Raw genomic sequence first — 24,754 nt, forward strand, 5'->3', positions numbered from 1 at the left:
CAAATGTCTTCAAGCAAGTCTCACTATCATCTGTCTAGACTCTTCCCAGTACATCCTGGACTCTGCCCTTAAGTCTTCTTAGTGGGCTACTTAGATGAGTGTCAGTCTCTCAACACACAATGGTTCCCACTGACTACAGAAGAAAGTACAGCTTTGTAAACTTGCCATTTAAGGCGTCAAGAGTCTTGCCACAACTTCCTTACTTGTTCTAACGTTGTATAGTCTAAAATTTACTTCAAGCATTTAAGCAAACTAAGGGTCGTTATCTAGTGGGATAATAGAAAGAATAATACATTGATTCCGATCATTCAAAGGTCCCTTAAATTCTACACCTGTAATGTTTCATCTTGCAGTATCTTTTCTGTTACCACTGCCCTACTTCAATTTCTCCCTATTGTCAATCGGTCCCCTAAGGTCCTTCAATGAATCATGGCAGCTTCCTTGAGTGCACACATCACATGCATCTCAAAATTTGGGGTTTCCTGCTTTCTTCTCTTTTATCTCATGTCTCTCACAAAGTAGGTGTCAATGTACACAGCAGGGAAATGGAAACAACACTTGCCTACTCTGTAGAGCCAAAGAACATGACAATTTAATTTAAACAAGATAATTCCAACATCCGTTTGACTTAATGCTAGCAAAATGCTATTTCTGAAAATTATATTTTCATTTGTGTGAAACAATTATGTCACAGCTATTTTATTGTTATTGCAGTTGGGAAATTATGAAGAAAGTACATTTTTTAGGGAAAAAAGACATAAAGCATGTTTTGGTTCTAGCTTCTTCAAGTAAAATAAATGATGTATGTATTTCTATGCCTAACATTCCTCCTGTAGATGACTAGAAGTCCTCAGGGCCCTGTGGCCTCCTTTCCAGTGGATCTGGTCAGCCATACCCTCTCATCCTTGGCTGGGACTTGGGTCCTCCCCAAGGCCAGTGCCCCATTGCTGGGCTTGCTACTGGCCTCTCCAGACAGCTTTCCTGTCTTTTCACCCCATCTTTGTGTGCTAGCAATACTGTTCCTGACATGATGAACTGTGGCCACATTGGTCTACTTGCCATCCTGCAAATATCGCTTGCTTCACTGACTTCATGTCTTCTTCATTTTCCCCCTTTTCTATTTCTACTAGGTCATTTCATGACCTCTATTGAAATCCCACCTTCTCCCTGAAACCATCCTCAATCATCCATGTCAGAGGTTTCCTTCACCAAGCACACTCCAAACTGTTCAATTCATCTGGACCTCTCTTATAACTGCCCCGTTCAGTAATTATTTGTGTAGTTACTTGGTAGGTGGTAAAGAGCTGTACTAAAGTAAGATGACATTATTCGTAGTTTTATCTTTTCAGAGATTTTGTGAGTTCCTGAAGGGCAGAAGCTGAATTCTCAGCCTTGTTTCATGCTGTAGCATCTAGCACAGCATCTTTTCAAAGCAGAAGATGAGGTGTTTTAGCTTGGAAGTGTAGAGCAAGGGGAGGATTATTGGCAGTGCAGTGCCACTGAGGCATGAGAATAGGGTCTGGAAGCAGGGAACTTAAGGCCGATTCATGCTAACTTCCTAGAACTATATCAAAAGGAAAACCCCAACTTTCCACACCTAAGTAATAAAAGGACCTGAGATGACTACTTTTGCAAACCCCCACCCCCTTTTCTGTGTGGCAGATGGAAAATTGAAAGTATCAATGATTGGTTGGTTTCCACAACCAATCAGTTTGCATTGGAGTGTAACTTTGTAACTTCGCTTCAGCCACTGATTGGTTGCTTTCCTCAACCAATCAGACTGATTGCTGGTCAAGTCTTTGTCTGCATAGAAGTGTAACTTTGTACCTTCACTTCAGCCTCTGATTGGTTGCTTTCCACAACCAATCAGACGTTTGCATAGGGTGTAACTTTTGTACCTTCACTTAACCCTCTGATTGCGGACCACTATTTCATGTGCATAGGGTGTATACTAAGTGACCAATGGGAACCTTTAGAGGGTATTTAAACCCCAGAAAATTCTGGAACTGGGCTCTTGAGCCCCTATGCTCAGACCACTCCCACTCTGTGGAGTGTGTACTTCTGTTTTCTATAAATCTCTGCTTTTGTTGCACCATTCTTTCCTTGCTTTATTTGTGCGTTTTGCCCAATTCTTTGTTCAAACCACCAAGAACCTGTACACCTTCAACCGGTAACCACCACCAATACCCAGCTCTCCTCTGTTCTGGGACAGTGCTTTCTCCCCCTTCAATGAAACATGAGCAGAAGTGACTTGTGACACTTTCACTGGGAGCACTGGATTGCTGGTGCTTGGCTCTCCAGCACACCCTTCCCCGGCAACAACGATTGTGGAGAACTTGAGTTGAGATGTGGCCAGCCTAGAGCACTAACAATGGGGAACAGCTGGCCTGGAGGGTCGCCCACACTGCAGCAGGCTTGGCATGACTTGGCATGACTAAGAAAGCCTTTGTTATGTTAAGCCACTGAAAATGTTGGGTTGTTTGTTACCATGGCATAACCTTGCCCATCTGATACTTATTATTTTAAATCTCTAATGATTGGGGGTAAAAGGTGACTTTGAGCCCAAGTTGGCTTCTTAGAAATCTGGCACCTCAAATACAGCAGATCTAAAACTAAACAGGGAGTAACCAAGTGCAGTGGGTAAGAGAAAGGGTTTTGGAGTTAGGTTGATCAGGATTTTAGTACTGGCTTCCACAGTGTACAAATTATGTGTCCTAAGCTGGCAGTTTTCAAACTTTGTGGTCTCAGGACCCCTTTACATTCTGAAAAATTGAGGACTCCAAAGAGCATTCGTTTATGTGGGTTACATCTGTGAATATTTACTGTATTAGAATTAAAACAGAAATTTAAACATATGTATTAATTCATTTTAAATGAACAATAATAAGCCTATCATATGTTAATATGTTGTTTTTATGAAAAATACATTTTCCAAACAAAAACATTCATGAGAAGTGTATCATTTTACATTTTTGCAGATCCCTGTAATGTCTAGCTTAATAGAAGACAGGTAGATTCTCATAATTTGTTTCTTCATTTTATTTATTTTGGATGACGTAAAGGAAGAAAATGCAGCCTCACACAGATACGTAGTTGAAAAAGGGTCATTTGGAAAATACTGTTTCATCAAAGTATGCAGATCTTCCAAGGGTTGAGACATTTCATTATACAATATTTTAAAATCACATTTGTGAACACCACCATTGATCTCATTAAAAAGTCTTTAAGGATGGGGAAGCTGTTAAACTCATGGCAGCACATACAAGTTTTCCAAAATTCTAATTTCACTTGGAAGGTTGATTTGTATTACTGTAAACAAATTACATCAGTTGTTTCCCTTAAAGTGACAGGCTCCTTTTATTTTTGAGAAAATACCCAGCCCCAAACCTGAATAACCTGAGTTTGTCAATTTTTCAGTCAATTAAACATGGCGTTACATGAAAAATGCAGCTAGTTCAGCTTGCAACTCAAGCAATCTCACAAGTGTTTTTTCTTGAGACATCATGCTTTAATACGTAGAAGTACTTTTATGCTTACCCCTCAACTCGTTACACAAAATATTACAAAGATGAATACTCAAGGGTGTAATTTAATAAACTCAGTAATTTTTACTGCTTCATCAAGGACCTTGTAAGTGAACTTGGCTTATTTTGTTTGTTTTCTCACTGTAAGCATAGTTTGGTGCCACTACCTTGACTAGTGCTACAGCAGTAGATAGCACTTTTATCCATGATTGCTTTTGCGCCATTGGTGGAAATACACACGCAGTAAAAGCAAGTAATGTGTTAGTATTGCTATAAAAGTAGTTTTGACCTTGCAAACCTGGATACCCTGAGTGTCAGGGACCCCTAAGAGAATCACTGTCCTTAGGCAAGCTACCTAATCTCCCTAAAGAATGATAGTCATAAAGCTGTTTGGAAAACTAAATATTATTCAACATGAAATAAAGTATGTATAGCGCTTAATATAGTGCATGGTATATAACAAGCATTTCAGTAAAGGTTAGCTATTACTATGCATCTATTGATAATGTGAGGGCATTGCTGTCACTTACACTAGCAGTAATCATAATCTTTCCTTTTTCTCCACAAACTCATTCCTCTGGCCGATCTCCGTTTTAGTTAATTGCCTCATTTGTCTCCTCTGTGGCCTCTCTCTTTGCTCCAGCCAGTATCGACTCACTCGCAAGTACAATCGATCTGACCTCTGTTGTGCCTCACAGCAATCCCTTCCCTTCTATTCCTGTTGCTACTACCTCCGTTAAATAACAGGGTTTCCATTAAAGGCAGTTCTGGCTGTTGGTATTCGACCTGCCTGAGACTCAGTTTACTAATCTTGTAAAGTGGGAATAGTAGTCCTGTCATAGGTTTTTCTTTTTTCTTTTTTTGGTGTGGGGTTAACTGAAATAATGTATTTGAAAGTAACTGGCAGAGTGCCTAGCTACTGCATGTGTTCAGTACATGTTAGTTTTCCTTTCCCCTTTCCTCATAATTTTTTCTAGCCAGTCTTTTTTCTTTCCTTCCCCTCTCTAATCCATCCACAACATTAACACTGAATTAAACTTCTCACAGCACTGACCAATCATGAAATCAGTATCCAACTCACGTGAACTGAGTGTTCATCATGTGAATTCATCACAATTGAAATATTCATTATTTTTCTGATAGGGGTTGCCGAGTTAGGACACCAGGTAGGCCTTACGAGCTACAGTCTTGTAGTGGAGGTTTTGGTCATCACCTGCTGAAACATCCTTCTATCTATCCACTGCTCATTGCCCCACTCAAGGGAAGGCCATTTTCCTAGCACGGTGCCCAAGCTGCTGCTCAGTGTGGTCCTAACCAGCCTCTCCTCCATGTTCCCTCTTGTGCTGGCCAAACTGAACAGCTCCTCAGTCTCTGAACTCTCGGTCTTCCATGGCATTTCTTGCCTGTCCCCTCTGCTTGGAATGCCTTCTCCCCTTTTCTCTTGGCAACTGCGCCATCTCGGTGAGGCCCCATGCAGCCCCACTAATGAATGTGCTTTCCTTCTCCTTGCCCTTGTTCGTACGCTTCTTAGGGGATTTCCATGTTCCGGGTGGGTTTATGGCTATTTCTGTATGTCCTGGTCCTCCTAACCAGACTGTGATCTCCCCCAGGAAAATGCATTTTCCTCCAAACTCAGCATGCCACATGAGGGCCTCATACATGCAGTTACTCCGTGATACATTTGTCACAAATACATACAATTTTTGTTGAGCTTATTAAGCAAGATCCTACATCTGAGAGCAGCTGTTGTAAAATGAACAACTACTTATTAGCAACAGCACCAAAAACACCAACACATTTCGTGTGGGCTGCTGAATACTCATGCCCCACGCCTTCTGTTCTTAGTAAAAGTCAAACGCAGACACTTCCTGTCATGCCTGCTATGAGTGATTCCTGAGCTTTACTGAGAACAGAAGGATATGTGATTCTAGAAAGGAGAGCAAAACAGCCAAGTAGATCATCTATTTCTGATTAGAAGTCTCTAGGATAGCTCATTCTTGTAGACAGGCTTTATTATCACTCTGTCTTCAAATGTCAATGGCTTCAGATTTCTGGGCTTTCCTGGGTGGTCTGCTGAGATGGTAACCTGTTATATTTCCTGGATTTTGGTTCAGGGTTGTTAGGCTGTGAGAATCCCTTTGTTAAGCCTCTTTGAATAAAAATCTTGGTAGAAAGTTTGGTTTGACAGAATGGGTTTTGCCTATATATATATATATATATATATGTGTATATATATATATATATGTGTATATATATATGTGTATATATACATATATGTGTATATATATATGTGTATATATATACACATATATATATACACATATATGTATATATACACATATATATATACACATATATATATATATACACATATATATATATACACATATATATATATATACACATATATATATATATACACATATATATATATATACACATATATATATATATATTTTTTTTTTTTCCAGACAGAATCTCACTCTGTCGCCCAGGCTGGAGTGCAGTGGCGCGATCTCGGCTCACTGAAACCTCTATCTCCCCAGTTCAAACGATTCTCCTGCCTCCGCCTCCTGATTAGCTGGGAGTACAGGCGTGTGCCACCATGCCCAGCTAATTTTTATATTTTTAGTAGAGATGGGCTTTCACTACATTGGCCAGGCTGATGTTGAACGCCCGATCTCAAATGATCCACCCGCCTTAGCCTCCCAAAATGCTGGGATTACAGGTGTGAGCCACTGCACCTGGCCTTGGCTATAATTTTTGAATAGCTTTGGAAGCAATGTGAGACAAGCTCCCCGAGGGCATTAAAGAAACCACCGTATCTCATCAAAGGATTCTTCCTGAGTACATGCAGTGGGGCTGTGGCTCTGGGTCCTCTCTGAGTGATGAAAGTTTTGCTCCCTCTCTTCCTGTCTCCCTCTTCTCCACGGGGAACATAGATTATCTTCCTTCCCAAAACGCGCAAGCATAAGGTACAAGTGATGAGTCTTTCTCCTGTAACCCCTCAGTGTGCACTGATTGTGGGGTGTGGGGATGGTTAGCAGATGATTACAGTACTGTAGCATAGGTCTGATATTATAATGATCTTAAGTCCCGGAGACCCTGTTTTAGACATTCTATTTCACTATTAAATCTTAAGACCTGATTTTAGGTTTGGAAAATAATCCTCGAGACCACTCATAATTCATAAACCTGCTGTTTTATGCAGGAAGAGAATAGTCCTCCTGAAATGTGTTGACTGCTAATCCGCTTTAGGCCTGACACGGAGTGAAAGGGCACTGAGTGGGAAGAGTTGGAATATGCCCTTTGGGCTTTGCTAGTATACAAACGGGGTGTCCGGGAGGCCCCTTCCAAGTCACAGGAGAGAGGCAGCAGGCTGGAGGGGGCACAGTGAGAAGCTGTTCCGCCTTGCAGCCCCTCTCCCCACCTGCCACACTGCTGTTGTCTGATTTGCACATTCGTGCTGTGCCTCAGCCTGGGGCGCCTGTCCTCTTTTCTCAGCTCAGGAACCTGCTACTGCTCCTTTAAGATCCTGTGCAACAGTCACTTCTCTTCTTACAGATTCCAAAGGCCCTGAGAGATTTTGTTTTTCCCTGTGTGTTCCAAAGTGCTCTGATCTATGCATGTGAAAGCATTTATAACAAGGTAGCAAAGTTAGTTATGAACATTTTTTGTCTCCCTAACTGGACTGTGAGTTCTTGGGCCCAGGACGATGTTTTATGCTCTTTAATATCTGCCCCAGAGCTTAGCAAAGGGCACATCAGCTAGAAGTGGTCCCTATCATTTGAATGAATGAATGGAGTTCAGCCTTTTGGGCCTCAAGTATAACTGTCGTAAGATCAGAAACCACCTGTTTGGAATTTGTTCATTAGATTATTTGGCTCTCAATGGTTTTAGTATGTCTTTATGTTCTCCTTTAGTATTTAGAAAATTATCTTTAAAATTACCAGTCTGTTTTAACCAGGTTGCAACAGTGCCTTCCCCAACAAAAGATGTCTCCTTGCTTCTTCCCCTGCCCCTCAACAAAGAAAGTTTCAGGGGCCAGCATGGAGGTGACAGCTGGGATTATATTGAGTGAATCCCAAGAAGATGGCTTGCTTGTTTTCATATCACAATCTTACAGTTTATAGGATTTATTTTTTTTCTACTTAGAGTTGTTCCTTTACAGTCAATGTTACAGGCAAGCAGTGCCTATCATGTATCTGTTAGTATCCTCATGAGTATGTTGCTCTAGGAAACTCTCCTGACATGTGATTGGGAGAGAGAACTCCCAGCAAGTCCATTTATCATATGACTAGAGTAAGTGAAAGGCACTTCTTTTTAAAATATGAGTTATGGAGCTTTGTAATGTGCCATTTATCTATGTCTACTGTGGAAAGGAAGGACACCAGGGCAAGTTTATTACTTAAACAGTGTGTTCTCTGTTGTCCTTAGGGCTTAATTTTCCACACCTTGTTCTGGAACATAGTAATACTCTAACATGATGAATTTCCATGAAAATATTGATTAAGCACCAGGAGTTGCTTACCCACGTGGAGAGGCATTTGACCCTGCTTATTAGTCTTCTGTGTCTAATTAAACACAGTTTGGTTAAATGTTTACTACTCCACATATGCAAAGAATATTTTCTTGGAAAAAAGCAAAAACAGCTCTGGAAATTGGAAACAATCTAGAACTACTAGGCAGGTAAGCTTGAGAATTTCCCAAGGATAAAAGCAATGAATTCAGTCAACCATAGATTTGAAATGCTTCACTAAGAAACGAAATGGAAGGATCCCTACATTTCTTTTTCCTCCCATCAAAATGGTATTGACAAGAGCCCATAAACCTTGGGCGAATGGAACAAAAGGGAACTATTTGCATTCACACTAAATGGATCACACGTGAAATATTTAGTTCCCAGTTTTAAGAAGTCAATATAAACCACACAGAGAGAAAATTCTTTCTCTCCAGGCCTCCTTTTCAAAACAATTGCAGCAGGTATTGCACAATTGCAGACAATGCTGTCCTAAGGCATTAGAGCCTAAGTCCCCTAAAGGCATTCAAGTTAAGAGGGCTCAAGCCTACAAACGTTTATTCAGCACCTGCTTCTCTGTCTCCAGGACATCCTACTTGTATTGCCAGGGCCTCCTCCTCCATAAATGTTTAGCAAGTAGGTGAATGTTGTATGTCCATGTGAAAGATACTGGCATTCCTAGGGTGCTTAGCAGAGTTGCAGTCACATAGTAGGTATCTAACAAATGAGTAAATACTAAGGAAAACACAGATACTGCCTTCAAGAGGTCATAGGTTAAACTAGGGCCGGGAAAAGCACTTGGTCCTGTGCACTTCCTTGGAAACAGAAGTGAGCCAAGGCTTGAGGGAGGCACGAAGGAGTTCAGAATCACTGAAGGCAGTCTCTGGTTCTTACTTGCAATGATTTCCCCTTCAGTGCACCACACAACACAACAGGGCCAGTCCCCTATCAGGGCCACCACTCTACCGGGCTGGGGAGGAAGGCCCCTGGCAGTCCTGCGGGAACAGGAGGCACTCCCACATCGCTCCACTTCTCTGTATTCCAGTTTAATTAATTTTTATATTTTGAATAAAATCACACCCACTCTCTTCCATTATGGTGAACACTTAAAATTACATTTCTAGAAAATTACATTTACACAAACTTGTTTAAAAGCCAAATCCCAGACCTAGGCTATTGGCCAAATTCCATTTAAAGGGGATATTAAGTAAATTAGTTGAGCTGATTAAAAACACCTTCATCAAAGTACAGCATTGGTGCCAACAATATTAAGAGTTGAACTATTGATTACATTGTTTTTTTTCCACAGCAGATAATACATTAGCAGGGAGGAAAAGTACTGCTCGCTTCCACTTCACAGGTAGAACTACTGATGGGGGCGGTAAGGTGGGAGGGCATGAAGGGAGCGGACGGGGCCTAGGTCAGGAGAGACGAGGAGGAGGAAGGGAGAGGAGGGGTGGAGGCTGGTGGCTGGAGGGGGCAGAGGTCAGACGCCTCGAAGGAGGGCGCCCTGCGGGCAGAGCCGCGGCCACCTCTACCGCAGCCCGTCGGGCCGGACACCAGCCGCAGCCGCGAGCCGGGCAGACGCTGGAAGCGCGCACAGGGGTGCTCCCGCTCCCGGCCGCCAGAGGGCGCGGCCGGCGATGGCGCGGCGGAGACGGAGGAGGGAGGAGGGGAGCCGGCAGAGAAGGGTCAGCCGCGGCGGCAGGGCGGCGGCGGCGGCGGCAGCGGCGCAGCTCTGCTCCCCGCGCGTCTCCCATCCCCGCGCCCAGGTAGGGCGCGCAGCCTCCGCCGCCGGGATGCGGCCGCCCGCCTGCTGGTGGCTGCTCGCGCCGCCGGCGCTGCTCGCGCTCCTCACCTGCTCCCTGGGTAAGTAGCGGGCGGCCAGGCGCGCAAGGGCGAGGCGTGGGGTTCGCGGGCACAGTCGCCCGTGCCCCGGTCGGCGCGGGGAGGGAGGCGCCGGGAGGCCCAGCCCTGCCCCGCCGGCGAGCGCGTCCCGCCGTCTGGTCCCCGCCGCGCCGCGCCGTCAGCAGCGCCCTCTCGCGGCGCCCAGGTGGGACTCGGCCCCGGGACCCGAGGCGTGCCCACTCGGCCCCTTTCGGTCCTGGGTCCCCGCTGCCGCCCCGGCCCCGGACTCGCGTCTCCCAGCCTCCTCCGCCCGGAGCCGGCGGGCGACGGGGCGGCGAGGGCGCAGCAGCCGCCCCCACAGGAAGCGCGCAGGAACTGTGCCACCGAAGAAACTTTGAAAGAGCGCGAGCGGCGGCGGCGGCGGTCCCGCCCTCCTGCCTTCCGCCCGCGCTCCGCCGTCCTGCGCGCCCCGCGCCGGGCGGGAGGCTGGACGGGAGCCGGCGAGGCAGCCCCCGAGGCCCGGAGGCTCCTGCTCGACCCCCGGGGGCGAGGACGGCGGTCCTGGTGTCCGCGCGCCCCTCCGCAGGGCCTTCAGGACGTGCCCTGGCCTCTGAGGATAAGCAGCCAGCTCGGCGCCAGCCCTTCCCGGATTCCGACCCGGAGGAGGACAGGGGCGCCCGCTGGGCCTCCGCGGGAGCGGGCGCGGTGGGGAGGCCGCCGCGGGGAGGCTTGCTCCTGTCTCGAGTCTCCGCTGGGGACATCAGGGGACACGTCTGCGAGCAGTGCTTGCCCGGTCTCCTGCTGCTGTAATGACCATTCTTTTTTATTTCCTTTCTCCTCGCAAGGGCATTTCCCCCCTTTATCGTAAAACGATGTGATAAAAGTTAAAAAAAAAAAAAAGGAGCAGCCTTGTAATTGACTTTCGTGATGAGATTTGTTCAAGTTTGAAAGCTTGAGCGAAAAATTATTTTCTTTTCAGACTGTTACAGAGTTTTTGTCCTCTAACCCAGACTTGCTTGTGTGAAAAGGCAATAATTTCAGATTTTTTAGTAATGGCAGAATGGTGCAGTTTAGGAAAAGACGTAGCGTTATTGCGCACTGCTCTTGTTAGCCCACCGGAACTTTGACAGCCTGTTTTTATTTGTATTTAAGCTCTCCGAATAAGGATTAATTTGCTGCATTTGTGTACTCTGGCATTTCTATAGGCGCTCAGTAAGTGTGGGAAAAGAGCAAGGTTAGTTGGTAATTGTTTACATGCATGATTAATTAGGCAGCAGTGTAATTAAAAATATTAGGGCACCTCGGGCAGAGAAGGCTGTAGTTGGTCTTGGGGAGCAACTGAATTTGGCTGGAATCGGCTTCAGTGGAAGAAAGGCATTGCTGGGTGGCAGCCCTGGGAGAAAGGGAGGTTGGAGGTTTGGGAAAGCGACTGGGTGACTCCTGGCTGCATCAGTTGGCTTGTTGCCTGGATGTTTTGCAACTAAGCAAATGGGTGGGTGGTAGCTGAAATTGGCATTCGATTTATAGCACTGCACTTTATAATGCTGTACTGGGGGTATAATATTTGTATATAATATATACAACATATGGGCTGAAATGCACATTTGTGTTGCTGTGTCTGTTTTTTACTACCCGCAGGGGAATATTTGCACTGTCCAATATTACACTGTCCAAATTTTGTAATACACTGAAGGACATTCAGAATGCACTAAAATGTCAACACATTTTTAGAGATGTCTATTAGCCTTGTGAAGTTGTCAGATAAGCACAACAGATAAGACATAAAACGCATCGAAAGGTCCCTGTGAGACATTTGGGCTTTGTGAACTGGCTTTCATGGGTTGGCACAGACAGGAGGCTGTATTCTTCGAGGTCCGAAGTGAATCATGAATACCTTTTATGGAGCTCTGCTTCGGTTTAGGGGAAGGGCACCGACGCGTATAAAGATGTCCCCACTTACGATGTTCTTGGAATCTTGCTGAAACAGAATGTGACAGGTGTTCTGTCACATGTGAACAATCTTGATAGTTTATAAATACCTTAAATATTCCCATATAAGATTGGCCTGACTATATAGTTTCCCCACAAACTAGAGCATATTTGTTTATGTTTTTAGAGAAAACTCAATATAGAAAATTTCTTTTAAACCCACATGCATATACAGACACAGTTTACTGCAACTTTGGTTCTAAAGTCTGGTACCAGTTTCAGAATGAGAAGATTGATTCAAGCCTCCAGGTTACCATTTGTTAGCTGTGTGGCTTTTAGTGGCTTTGAGCTTCAGTTTTCTCATATGAACAGGGCGAATGGACTGGGTAGAATACTAGGACTTTGCCACCTCTTACAGTTTTAACATACTGATCCCCTTGTAGCAGAGACTGCCAGCTGCCTGCGAAGTAACCCTTTGGCCCTTGTTTTCCTGACAAAATTAATATAATCCGGGTTGGGGGGAAGGGTGGAGGAATGATGACGGGGTGGTGGCGGCAGCGGTGGCAGCAGCAATGTGAAACATTTCTCAGTGGCCTTTTCATATGGGGGCAGCTAGTGCTCTACAGAGATATCTTTAGAGATTATTGGGTGGGGCTCCTGGTGAAGCTCATTCAAGGTGGCCCACTCAGCTGGGATGCAGGCCTTTTTGCTCTGTGTTATCCTCCTTCCCATTGCCTATTAAGTGGATCTGATGGATGGAGCCATGGTGGCCATCTTGTGACCATGAGGTGACCTTGAAGATGGAAGCCAGTAGTAAGGATGGTAGAGGAGAAAGATAGAAGAAGCCTGGATGCCAGACGGATGTGGAGCATCATGTCAGCTCTGCATTGCCTGTTTGCAGACTTGTATTGCATGAGATTATATGCAGCCAAACCTAATCCTATTGCCAAACCTAATCCTAATTGATAGAAGAAGCTTATTCGAACCAATGATATTGATAAAATAATAGGTATTAGCTTTTATTTTTCACATCCCTGTTTGCCTCTTCCCTGTGTGAGCCAACTTTGTATTTCTTAGCACCTGCCAAAATTGGGGATGGTTTTTCATTCTGAGCCAGGTCTTGCCCGGATTCCTTTCGTTGCAATGAGTCAGAAATTTTAGGACACCAAGAGTCAGACCTAATTCCAGGTTGTTTTGTGTTTTTTGATTCTTAAAACCTTCTCTTTATTTCTAAAGCAGTATGCAGAAATTATTGGCACAGATTGTAATCTTCTGAATGGATTCTTTGTCATCCAGGTAGTCCAGGACCCCCGAATTGGCATGGCCCCCCAGGTCATGGACTTGACCCAGGGGAGTTTGCCAGTAGCTGACAGCTAAGCTAGTGGGAGGGAGGGAGAACATCTGTTTCAAATAGCAGTGTGAATTCGAAGGAGATGTTCTGACCCGTTTGGTAACTTCCTGGGGGACAAACATTGTGGGCTCCGTATTTGAGCACTTCCTTATAATTGGCTCTTTTGGAGCCAGGTTTTTTTGTGCGTATTTTACTAGACTCATTATGAAGCAAGCAAGCAAGCATAATTTTTAGGCATAAAGGTACTACTTAGAGAAAATTTGCAAATGTTCTGTTTTTCCTCTTGTAGCATTATGTGTGATCCATCTTTGGCTTTGCACAGATTACTTCTTAAGAACAATATATGGGAGTCCCCATAGGTTAATCCCATCTTTTCCATGATAAAGGAAAAGTGAGTTTCAAGGGTTCATCAGACCTATTGAGGAAGTTCTTCCTTACTACCATGATTTCAAAGTTCTAGTCACTAAGCAACTCCCAAAGAAACCTGATTTAACGTAGGTGTTGACTTGAACTACTAGAAGAATATCAAGTTAAAAATAGTATTAAAAGGAAAAACTGCCCAAAGCCTCTCGTTTATTCAGGGTAATGTGGGTACCTACTGTGTGTCAGGCATCGTGATATTGCAGGAACAAGACAGATCTAGTCTGTCTCTACCCTTTGGGAGCTTGCAGCCCGAAAGGCAAGGTGATATTAAACAGTAATGACTGCAGAACGAATTGTGTCTGTGCTAAATGCTGTGGAAGAGATGTTCAGGATGCTGTGAGAACATGCTGCAGGGAGATAGATGGCTTTTGCCTAGACTGGGGAGATGGATCTCAACAGGGAGCCGTCTTGTACCCCAGGGAACGTTTGTTGCTGTCTGGATACTTTTTGGTTATCCCAAGGGCTGGTTTGACAGAGGGTGCTACTGACCTCTAGAGTCAGGGGTGCTGCTGAACATCCTACAAAGGTACAGGACAGTTCCACCCCACCATCGAACAATTAATTATCGGATCCAAAATGCCAACAATGCCAAGCTTGAGAAACTGTGGGGTAAGGGTCAAGGAAGGCTTCCTAGAGGATGTGACGTTAGAGCTCAGACCCAAAGGGGAAGCAGAAATCAGGTAAGTGGGGGGCAGAGCTTGGTGGTGAAGGAGCCAAGTGGAGAAAGGACAGAGGACTGAAGGGCTGGCAAGATCATTAGGGGCCAGGTTGGGCAGGGCTTTGCAGATCAGGGGACATATTTTGGGGTCGTCCTTAGAGCAGAGGGAAGTGTTTGAAGGGCTGTAATGGGGCAGTATGTGATATGGCTGCCATTTCCTGAAACTCACTCTGGCTGTCTGATGGAGCAGGAGTTGGAGGGGGCCATTGTGGATATGGGGAACTGTGAGGAGGCTGCTGGACACAAGTTGTGAGAGATGATTAAGAATCTCTCAGACTCTGGGACTGATTGGGTTCAGTGTGCTGGGAGAAAGGGTGGGGGAAAGGATGAGTCATACATTTCTGTCACATCCACCATGGGTAGTAGTGCTGTTTACTAACTTGGGCACTGAAGGAGGAGGACCAGGTTTTTAAAAACAGTTTTATGTGGTTCAATGTACATAACATACGGTTTATTAAGTCTAATGAATTTTAAGTGTATAGTTCTATGGCATTAAGTACTTACACAATATTTTGAAATATAGTTTGACTTTTAGTTTTAGGGGGAGGTGAAGCTGAGTAAGTTCAGTTTTGGACAAGTTGAGTTCAGAATGCATGTGAGGTGGCCAGGTACCATGTCAGGTGAGCAGTTAGATATTTGGGTCTGTAGAGGACAGGTCTGGCTGGAAGGTTATTTTGGGGGGTCATTATATTAGGTGGCAACTTGAGTAGGTTTTTTTTTTTGTTTGTTTTGTTTTTTAAAGAGTTGGGTGTCTGGCCGGGCATGGTGGCTCACACCTGTAATCTCAGCACTTTGGGAGGCCGAGGCAGGCAGATCATTTGAGGTCAGGAGTTCAGGACCAACCTGGCCAACAAGGTGAAACCCCGTCTCTACTAAAAATACAAAAAAATTACCCAGGCATTGTGGCGCGTGTTTGTAGTCCCAGCTACTTAGGAGGCTGAGGCAGGAGAATCGCTTGAACCCAGGAGGCCGAGGTTGTAGTGAGCGAAGTTTGCACCACTGCACTTCAGCCTGGGTGACAGAGCGAGACTCCGTCTAAAAGAAAAAAAAAAAAGTTGGGGGGTCTGGCTATGTTGCCCAGGCTAGACCTGAACTCCTGGCCTCAAGAGATCTGCCTGCCTCAGCCACCAAGCAGCTGGGACTACAGGAATGTCCCACTGCACTTGGCTGTTTTATGTTTGTTTGTTTTTAAGGAAGAGAGTCTTGATTAACAGAATAAATTCATTTAAGCATTTACTCAAAATGTATATATACCAAAGATTTGGTAGAAGTTGGAGAGGAAAGCAGTCTTTATCTACATGTATCTGCATGTTGTAAAGCTGAGGGTTTAGACAAAACAAAAATAAAAACAAAAACAAGTATAAGTATCATCAAATAAGAGTTGAATGTATCTTAAGTATAGCAGTGCCATTTCCTCCTGGGGATATGACTTATTTTCACTCCTAAAAGAATATTTTATGTAGCTGAAAAGATGATACATTTTAGTTTACATCATTGCTTCCCATAAGAAACTCAAGGCTACTTACACATCACTTTGAATTTATCTTCTCCAGGTCCTTGAGGGGGGATATGGAGGAGCTTGTTTTTTGTTTATGAGCTGAGTGAAATAAAGGAAGTTAAATGGCCTCAGCCCATTGTGAAAATAGCCCCATTCAGTTCCCTTGAGTTCCTGTCTAGTTGCCCTTCCCAATGTGTGTCAGACTTCAGCACACATGAGAATCACCTGAGTGTCTTAAAGAAGCCCCTGTTAAACTGCAGATTCCTGCGTTCCGGCTCCAGATTTTCTGATTCAGAAGATCTGAAATGAGACTTCCAGGTAAGTTTTCTGTGAAGCCAGGTGTGAGAACCCTGCCTGGGCCAACATAGGCTTGGATATAAACTAGGACTCTTACTGGGTGATTTCTGTGAATATCTTTGAAATATAAAGATGATCAAGCCCAGGCGCAGTGGCTCACACCTGTAATTCCAGCACTTTGGGAGGCTGAGACGGGTGGATCATGAGGTCAGGGGTTCGAGACCAGCCTGGTCAACATAGTGAAACCCTGTCTCTACTAAAAATGCAAAAAAAAAAAAAAATTAGCCGGGCATGGTGGTGGGTGGTTGTAATCCCAGCTACTCGGGAGGCTGAGGCAGGAGAATCAGAGGTTGCAGTGAGCCAAGATCATGCCATTACACTCCAGCCCGGGCGACAGTGCGAGACTCCATCTCAGAAAACAAAACAAAACAAAACAAAACAAAACAAAAGATGATCAATGGTTGTTTTGCCTTAAAGTAAGGAGTTGTTCTGGAGAGAGCAAAGTGTGGCATTGAGGCCTACTCCTCAGTCAGGTCTTCTGTGTACTTGGGAAAGGAACTGGAAACACCAGAACTAAAACTAAGAAGTCTGTCTCAGGCTCCAGGATCATTTGGCAAATTTTTAAATGCTGCTGAGGAGACCATAGTCCGTGGAGCATGAGTATCAAAAGTTAGAGCCATGAGTTGTTAAAGCAAAGGTTTTTGGGCAATATACAAATAAGTTTCTAAAGGCTTAGAGCATCTCAGATTGTGTGTACCATGGATTGAGTGGTACTGAAAGAGGTACTTACTTTATCTGTACGTCTGTTTATCCATCCACCTACCCATCTGCACACTAAGGGGGGTACTTTTAAAGACCCACTTCTTATAATTAATAAGATCCCCAAAAGTTAATAACAAATTATATTTTTATAAATTAAGCCTGACAGTTAACTGTTCAGTAGTACACTTGCAATTTAAAGGAATCGCATAAAGTGCTAATTTTTTGTTTGTTTGTTTGAATGTTCGCTGTGTTCCTCTTTGGTGTGTTCTGTAGTAGGCTGTGTGACCAGGGATTTTTCTGACCCTTCCTATGACTTAGGCTATGGAACATGCTAGTGAGGGTAGGGTTTTAAATCTCACCCCCAAAACTGTTTTGAGTTGCAGTTTTCTGGTTTGCATATCCTGAGTGATGGTTTTTAAACAAGATGCAAATCAAAGTACCAAATGATCTTTTCCCTCTTGAATACATATAGTTATTTTCTATTTTTCTCTCTCTTTTTTTCACTATCTACTGTCCTTCCTGTAAATATATTTACCCTCTGGCCCATAGAATATGTTGGTCTCATCAAACTTTGTTGTCAAGTGAAGAAAAGCTAATATTCCGGTGTTTCCCATGACTCCTGTGATAAAACAAGAGAGGAGTTTCAGATGGAGCTAGATCCTATCTGAGTCGATAGTAGGCTCAAAGGAGGAATATCGTGTTTGCACACTTGCTGCCTCACTGTGGTGGGAGGCTTGGCCTCCTTCCTCACTACTTCTCTCCACTAGCTGAATTGTCCTGGCATCTTCCCCAGCAGCAGATCTCTTTTCCTAAGAGTTTACTGTTTGGCACTTGAGCAAAAGGCTCAGTAGGTTTTACCATAGGCCAGGTACTTTTTTGAACCTGAACATACATGAACTTACTTAATTCTTGTTCCATTTCTTCCCTCTACAGGGAGAGAAACAGAGGCTCAGAGAGGTTGCCTAACTATTAAGTGGCAGAGCTGGGATTTGAACCTAGGAGGTTTGAGTATACTTTGTACTCTGTACAAAGTACCTGCACCCTGTACTCTGTACACAGTACAAAGTACTCTGTACTTTGACCTCATGCTGTATGACTTCTCAGGCAGGGCCCCAGCCTGGGTCTCCTCTACCGCCACGTCTTTCTGTTGTACAGTGCAGCTTTAAGGAGAGAGTTCTTTGAAAGGATTCATTAAACAGCTGCCTTCTCTCCTGCTTCTCCTCCCCATCTGGCTATTCCTTTTGTCTCCTTTGCAATTCTGTCCTTAAATGTTGCAGTTCCCCTGAGCCGTCCTTGGCCTCACGAGCCTTGGCTTCCGTTCTGGTGCGCTGTGGAGACTCTAGTGCTGCAGCGGCTATCGCACGCACACCCCTGTGCTGGGCTCACCCCTGCACCCGGCTGTCCTGCCTGTCTGCACTCGCGTATCCTCAGGATGCTGGGGACCAAGTTGCCTTCCCTCACACGTGCTGCCCTCCTTTATTCTAAGAAGCCCCAGGCCCTCGCTTCCCGTCTCACCACCCACCCGGGTGCTCTGTCTCAGAGCCTGCAGCTTCTGCTTCTTTAGTGGCCCCACCCCTCCCCTGCTCACTGCCACCTTAATTGAGGCGCTTAGAGCTCTTTGCTTGACTCCAGTGGCCTTCCCACTGGCATGTTTGTGTCCTTTCTTGTCCTCCCACAGCCATCCCACACACTGCCTCCAGAAAGCCGTCTTGGGCACACATCTCAACAGGGCATTCGCTCCTTAAAACCTCAAACAGCTGTTCCTGGCTCAGGAAAAACTTGACTCCCCAGTACCACCCCCTCTCATGATATGGCCCCTGGTACCTTCAGCCTCATTTCTAGCCCCAGCCACCGCTCCCCACAGGGGTTCCTGCCCGGGTCACCCCCTCCTCAGAGGGGTCCCTGCCCAGCCAGGTCACCCCCTCCCCTCAAAGGACCCTGCCTGGGTCACTCCCTCTTCTGAGGTATTTCTGCCACCAACTGTGTTGACCCTGCCATTGGCCTCCCTGTATACAACTCAAGAGGGAGAGAATAAAATCCAATGCCCCTTAAAAAAAAGTATGGAGTGACAGGGCCTTCCATCCCATGGTTGTAGGTGCTGTCCCATGGTAGATGGAGCTGCTACCCAGCTTGTCTGCTACTGTGGGGACAGGGGACAGTGGATTTGTCCCAGTAGGGTGGAGAAAAGGCAGACTTTACCTCTGTCGCTGGGCTGCAGGGGTGTTTGTTTCTGTCCCTCTGCTACCATGGATTATCTTCAAAGTGGGTACTTGGAAACAAGTAAGTTGGCTATGCGCCATGCATCCTGGAGCTTAAGGCCCCCTGGAGGACCTGGGATTAATCCTGGAAAGCTCCACGGAGAGGCAGCTGCTGGAGGCTGGAGCCGGCTGGGTGACATGCTTTGTAAGTAGGTCACAGGAAAGAAAGTGAAGCCCCAAAGGCTTCCTCCCCCAGCGTGTTAGAAAAGAAGTGGCAGCCTGCATAGCCTGGAAGGAGCGCCTGAGCCGTGTGTGCTTCCAAGACGGCTGTCTGTGAGCTTTGGCCTGGGTGGCAGAGCCACAGGTACCGGGTTTTATGCTCTCCTGGCTTTTGTGCAGGGCAGGCAACCACCTAGACACTTCCCAGACTGCCAGTCATTATCATTGTGGTCACCAGCATGGCCACAGCTATTGGCTGAGCTTTTTTATATATTCTGAGCTGGTGCCAAAAGGTTTAGGCATATCTCATTGGTTCCTGCCAGCGCTCTCTGACGTGGAGTTATTTGGCAGCTTGGTGGTTTTCTTGTTTTTAGTGTTTCATTTGGTTTCTATGATAGATGTTCCTGGGAAAGTTTGGGAAAACAAATTAAGAGAATTGGAACAAAATCAAGTTAGGAGGTAGAAGGCACAATCATCTTTCCTGCATGGGAATGGGGGTCCCTCGCTCCCTCACAGGAACAGGGAAAGAGAGTTGATTAGTGCTGCTTAAATGCGTTGCAATTAATTACTCGCCAGTTTTCTTGCACTCTGGGGCTTAAGTTGGCCTATAAATCTTAGTCCCAGGTTAGTTGTAAAATCTTGATTTAGCTCTCCATCTAGATGTGCTAACACATTTGTTGGCTTGGATTATTTAAAGTTATCATGAAAAAGGTCCGATTTCTATTGCCTGCCCTGATTTGCACTTTAAATATAGTTCCCTGTTGCAGTTTACCAGAATTCGTGTTGAAAATGGAAAAGGGGAAATTACTTTTAAACAGCAGTTTGGCATGTAAAAGCATGATTTACCCTGGAGTATTTCTCCAACTGCACATTAAAGCACTAAGGCAAAATTTTCAACAATATTTTCCCTACTGAATCTGGAAATTAATATGAAGCAAACAGCAAACATTGAGCCTCAGGTAGCCACTCTTGTGTACCCCTTTGGTTGGGGCCGGGATGGAGGGATCTTTCGCTCCTCCTTTTCTTTGTCAGTCACCAGCCCAGACTCAAATTGCAGTATGCACTCTTGTTAGCATTGTTGAAGGTGACAGGCAATTTCTTACCTCCCTTGCTAATTTTTCTCACTTTGCTCATCTCTTTGCACCATCTCTCTTTCATTTCCATGAAACCAGGATTTTTATGGGTAAGAATTCTATAAATGGTTAGTTATTTTAAGATTGGATTTATTAGTGGTATAGCATATTCGGTGCCTTCACAATATATTTGGTTCCTTTTTATTTTTATTTTTATTTTTTTAAGAGGCAGGGTCTCTGTCACCCAGGCTGGAGTGAAGTGGCATGATCATAGTTTACTGCCGCCTGGAACTTTTGGATACAAGGAGTCCTCCTATGTCAGCCTCCCAGGTAGCTGGGACTACAGGTGTGCACTAGCAAGCCTGGCTAAGCTTTAATTTTTTTCTTTTTTTTTGGAGAGATGGGATCCCACCATCTTGCCCTTTTGACCTCAAGCAATCCTTCTGCCTCAGCCTCCCGAAGTGCTAGAATTACAGGCATGTGCCACCATGTCCGGCCACGTTTGGTTCCTTGATGATTTCTTTTGATTTATTTAGATTACACAAAAGTAAAGATAAAACCAAGTGGCAGCCGGGCATGGTGGTTCATGCCTGTAATCTCAGCACTTTGGGAGGCCGAGATGGGCGGATCACCTGAGGTCAGGAGTTTGAGACTAGCCTGGCCAACATGGCAAAACCCCATCTCTACTAAAAATACAAAAATTAGCTGGGCATGGTGGCATGCGCCTGTAACCCCAGCTACTCGGAGGCTAAGGTAGGAGAGAATCACTTGAACCTGGGAGGTGGAGGTTGCATTGAGCTGAGATAGTGCCACTGCACTCCACTCTGGGCAGCAGAGTGAGACCTGTCTCAAAACAAAACAAAACAAAAAACAACTGGCATTTTTTCTAAAGATTATCTTGTTTTATGATTTGCTCCTACAACGGAAAGTAACTCTGATGCATTTTTTATGTCATTGTTTTAAATATTATAATTTGTATCTATCATGGGAAAAAGGAATTTTAAATTTCACAGCAGAGTGATGAGAAATGACAGACTTTTTTGGTTTGGGTTTTTTTTTTAAAGGGATATTTTAACTCTAGGTCTATATTTTTGGACAGAGCTAGAATCTAGTTTAACTTAGCTCAGTTAAGCTTTGTCTGGCTAAAGGAATTGTGTGTTGATTACGACAAGCAGAATTTGTGGAATTTATTTCACGTATTGGCAGTATCTTTCCTGTATGTAATTCCTACTTTAAATAGTTACATCATCAAATATTAGCTGCTTACTCACAAAAGGTGATACACTAGTAATTTTCAGAACCAGTACCAAATAAAGATACCTTCCCTGCACTATATTCTACATTCTAAGGGCTATGGACTTTTGTGTTCACATGCACTTTGTTGTCATATAGCTGTCTGGCCTCGCAAAAAAGTGAGGTAAATGCAAACACTGTTATTAGATGATGCTACTGGACCTGTTACATTAAGAAAGTTATCTTATTTGATAAAAGAGGAAATTCTAACCCCAGAGATATTTGACTGTCCTGTTTGGAATTCGGAATTAATTGGGGAGAGAGAGATGGAAATTTTTTTTTTTTTTTTTTTTTTTTTTTTGAGACAGTCTCGCTCTTGTCCAGGCTGGAGTGCAGTGGCACGATTATAGCTCACTGCAAACTTGGACTCCTGGGCTCAAAGGATCCTCCCACCTTGTCTTCCTAACTAGCTGGGGTGACAGGCATGCTCTAGCATAACTGGCTTTTTTTTTTTTTTTTTTCAGACAGAGTCTTGCTGTGTCGCCCAGGCTGGAGTGCAGTGGCATGATCTTGACTCACTGCAAGCCCTGTCTCCTGGGTTCAAGCGATTCTCCTGCCTCAGCCTCCCGAGTAGCTGGGACTACAGGCACCTGCCACCATGCCTGGCTAATTTTTGTATTTTTAGTAGAGATGGGGTTTCACTATTTTGGACAAGCTTGTCTCAAACTCCTGACCTCATGATCCGCCTGCCTCAGCCTCCCAAAGTGCTGGGATTACAGGCGTGGGCCACTGCGTCCGGCCGCATGTCTGGCTAATTTTTTTATTTTTTGTAGAGACAGGGCCTCCCTATGTTGCCCAGGCTGGTTTCAAGCTCCTGGCTTCAAGGGGTCCTCCTGCCTTGGCCTCCCAAAGTGCTGGGATTACACAGATGTGAGCCACCACGCTCAGTGGGAGATGGATTTTTGAATCAAAGTCATGAATTAGTTTGACCACAGTTTTTATATCTTGCAAGTTCTCAGAATATTCTGTTTTCTGGAATTCTGTGGTGCTAAGATATGTTAGCATGTTGCAACCTCGCTGTATGATATTCCTTAAGTAATTCTGTTTTTGATATCTTCTTCAGGGTTTTAAATGTGCATATTAGCTTAGAGGTAAATAAAATAAAGCCAAAAAATTAAGTACCCAGAAGCAGAATTTAAATGACTTTGCAGTTAAATCTCTCCTTTCTTCTTAGAACTTGAAGGAACGATTGGGCTTTTTTTTGTGTGTGTGTGTGTATGTGTGTGTAAAGTGAGAAAATGCATTAGATCCTGGTGAAAATAAAGGTGAGCGGCACTAAACGTCTTTGTTTTACTGGGTTGGCGCTGCCTAGTATAGAGAGCAGGCGGTCTTTATGTGATGTGACCCTAGGGTCCCCCATAGTGAAGACTTTCACTCATTCATTTATTAAGTAAATATTTATTGAGTTCCTTCTGTGTGCTAGCTGTGTTTTTGGTGTGGAGGCAAATGGTAGGTAAAACTGTATTCCTGGTGGGGTGGTGGCTCAGGTCTGTAATCCTAGCACTTTGGGGTGCCTAGGTGGGCGAATTGCCTGAGCCAAGGAATTTGAGGCCAGCCTGAGTAACATGTTGAAACCTTGTCTCCACAAAAAACACAAAAATTAGCTGGGCATGGTGGCACATGCCTGTAGTCCCAGCTACTCGGGAGGCTGAGGTGGGAGGATCACTTGAGCCCAGGAATGAAGGTTGCAGTGAGCTGAGATTGTGCCATTGCAGTCTAGCCTGGGCAACAGAGTGAGACCCTGTCTCAAAAAACAAGAACAAAACAACACCCCCCCCGCCCCACCAAAACCCAGTATAACTGTATTCCTGCCCTTGTGGAGCTTATAATCAGCTGACATGTAAGATAAGTGATAAACAAATATATATGTCAGTTGGTGATAAGTGCTTTGAAGAAGAGTAAAGCAGAGTGAGGTGGATAAGGAGGGTGTGGAATTGGGGATTTATTATTTTACATGAGGTGGTCTCGGGGAGGCCTTGTATAATGTCTACTGTTATCTGAATTGTCCGCATAGAGGTTCATATGGCTTACATTTCAGTTTCACCCTGCCTTTTGAAATGTCATTCTGGAAATGGAAACGATGAAACCATGTTAGTCATTTGCTTCTTAGTGTGAAGATGTTTTAGATTTCTTTCTTCTGAGCAAATGTTAATGCAGGATTTGAGGCAATGGATGTCTGGGGGTGGGGATGGGGAGGGATTAGAAGGGATCCAAATGGATGAAGTTGTCTCCTGCTTCTGATTAGGGTCTCCTCTGCCACCCAGGGACCCCCTCTGCTGACACTCCTAGTACATTATTGTTCCATGGTGTCACTTCTCCCACCCTTTTAGTACATCACTGCCCTACGGCATTGCCTTTTACTCCTGGGAGTGCTAATTGGAGAAAGTGAACTCTGCAATGTTTTGCTCTTAGCTGTTGAGGAGAAATGTACTGTAAAATGAAGGGTACTATTTTTTGTTCTGTTAAGCTTCCTGTTTGGCTTGTCATTTTGCTTTATATTTTCAGAGTGTTACTGTCATGTTGTTGTTATTATTTTTAATGCAGAGCCTAAATGTGGCTCTAGGGATATCTTCGTCTGTTATGGCTCTGACTCCAAACATTCATTCATTCTAAATGGGGAATGATTTTAATTCCCCTCACTCTCCCGGCCCCATTGCCTTAGTAGGGTTCTGTTAGGGCTTAGTAGGGTTCTGTGCTTGCTGGTAGCAGTATCTGCATCACACTTCTAACCTTGCAGCCCTTAGGAAAAAGCTTGCTCCAAATTTAGCTCTGTTGCCTGCCAGGCTCTGGCAGTGATTTTGAGGGTGAGAATTTGTATTTCTTCCTCCTGGATTCTCAGGAATTCCCCTTTGCTTAAGAAGGCACCAGACCTAAGGTTTCTAAGAAATAGTATTTTGTACATGTCTATTTTATAGTTTATGTCTATAGACACAAATGGCATACACAGATTTGAATTTGTCTGATGTACTGTTTCTTTTGCTTGGTAGCCTAAGCGTGTTGGCTTCATGTTGATGAATAATTTTAGGTCTGAGATGAAGAAAGCCAGTAATACAAGTTTGCAGCAATGCAGCTGCTTAAAAATGAGCAAAATATGTCTTGTTA

General features: G+C 44.5%; 1 protein-coding gene across 4 annotated transcripts in view; it reads left to right on the plus strand.

Moving 5' to 3' along the window:
- Positions 1 to 9,638: 9,638 nt before the first annotated feature.
- The window catches only part of B3GLCT (beta 3-glucosyltransferase), a 128,508-nt gene continuing 113,392 nt past the window's right edge, over positions 9,639 to 24,754 (plus strand). For 2 of the 4 annotated variants that reach the window (XM_063618868.1, XM_055244377.2), the window contains exon 1: positions 9,645 to 9,912. In XM_063618868.1, the coding sequence (XP_063474938.1) occupies positions 9,687 to 9,912 (226 nt within the window). In that variant the 5' untranslated portion in view covers positions 9,645 to 9,686. Of the gene's footprint in view, positions 9,913 to 24,754 lie in introns of all 4 variants that reach the window. The other 2 variants (XM_055244376.2, XM_055244374.2) reach the window with 2 other exon arrangements.

This window comes from Symphalangus syndactylus, chromosome 15 (genome assembly GCF_028878055.3).
Source record: "Symphalangus syndactylus isolate Jambi chromosome 15, NHGRI_mSymSyn1-v2.1_pri, whole genome shotgun sequence".
NCBI classification, from domain to species: domain Eukaryota; kingdom Metazoa; phylum Chordata; class Mammalia; order Primates; family Hylobatidae; genus Symphalangus; species Symphalangus syndactylus.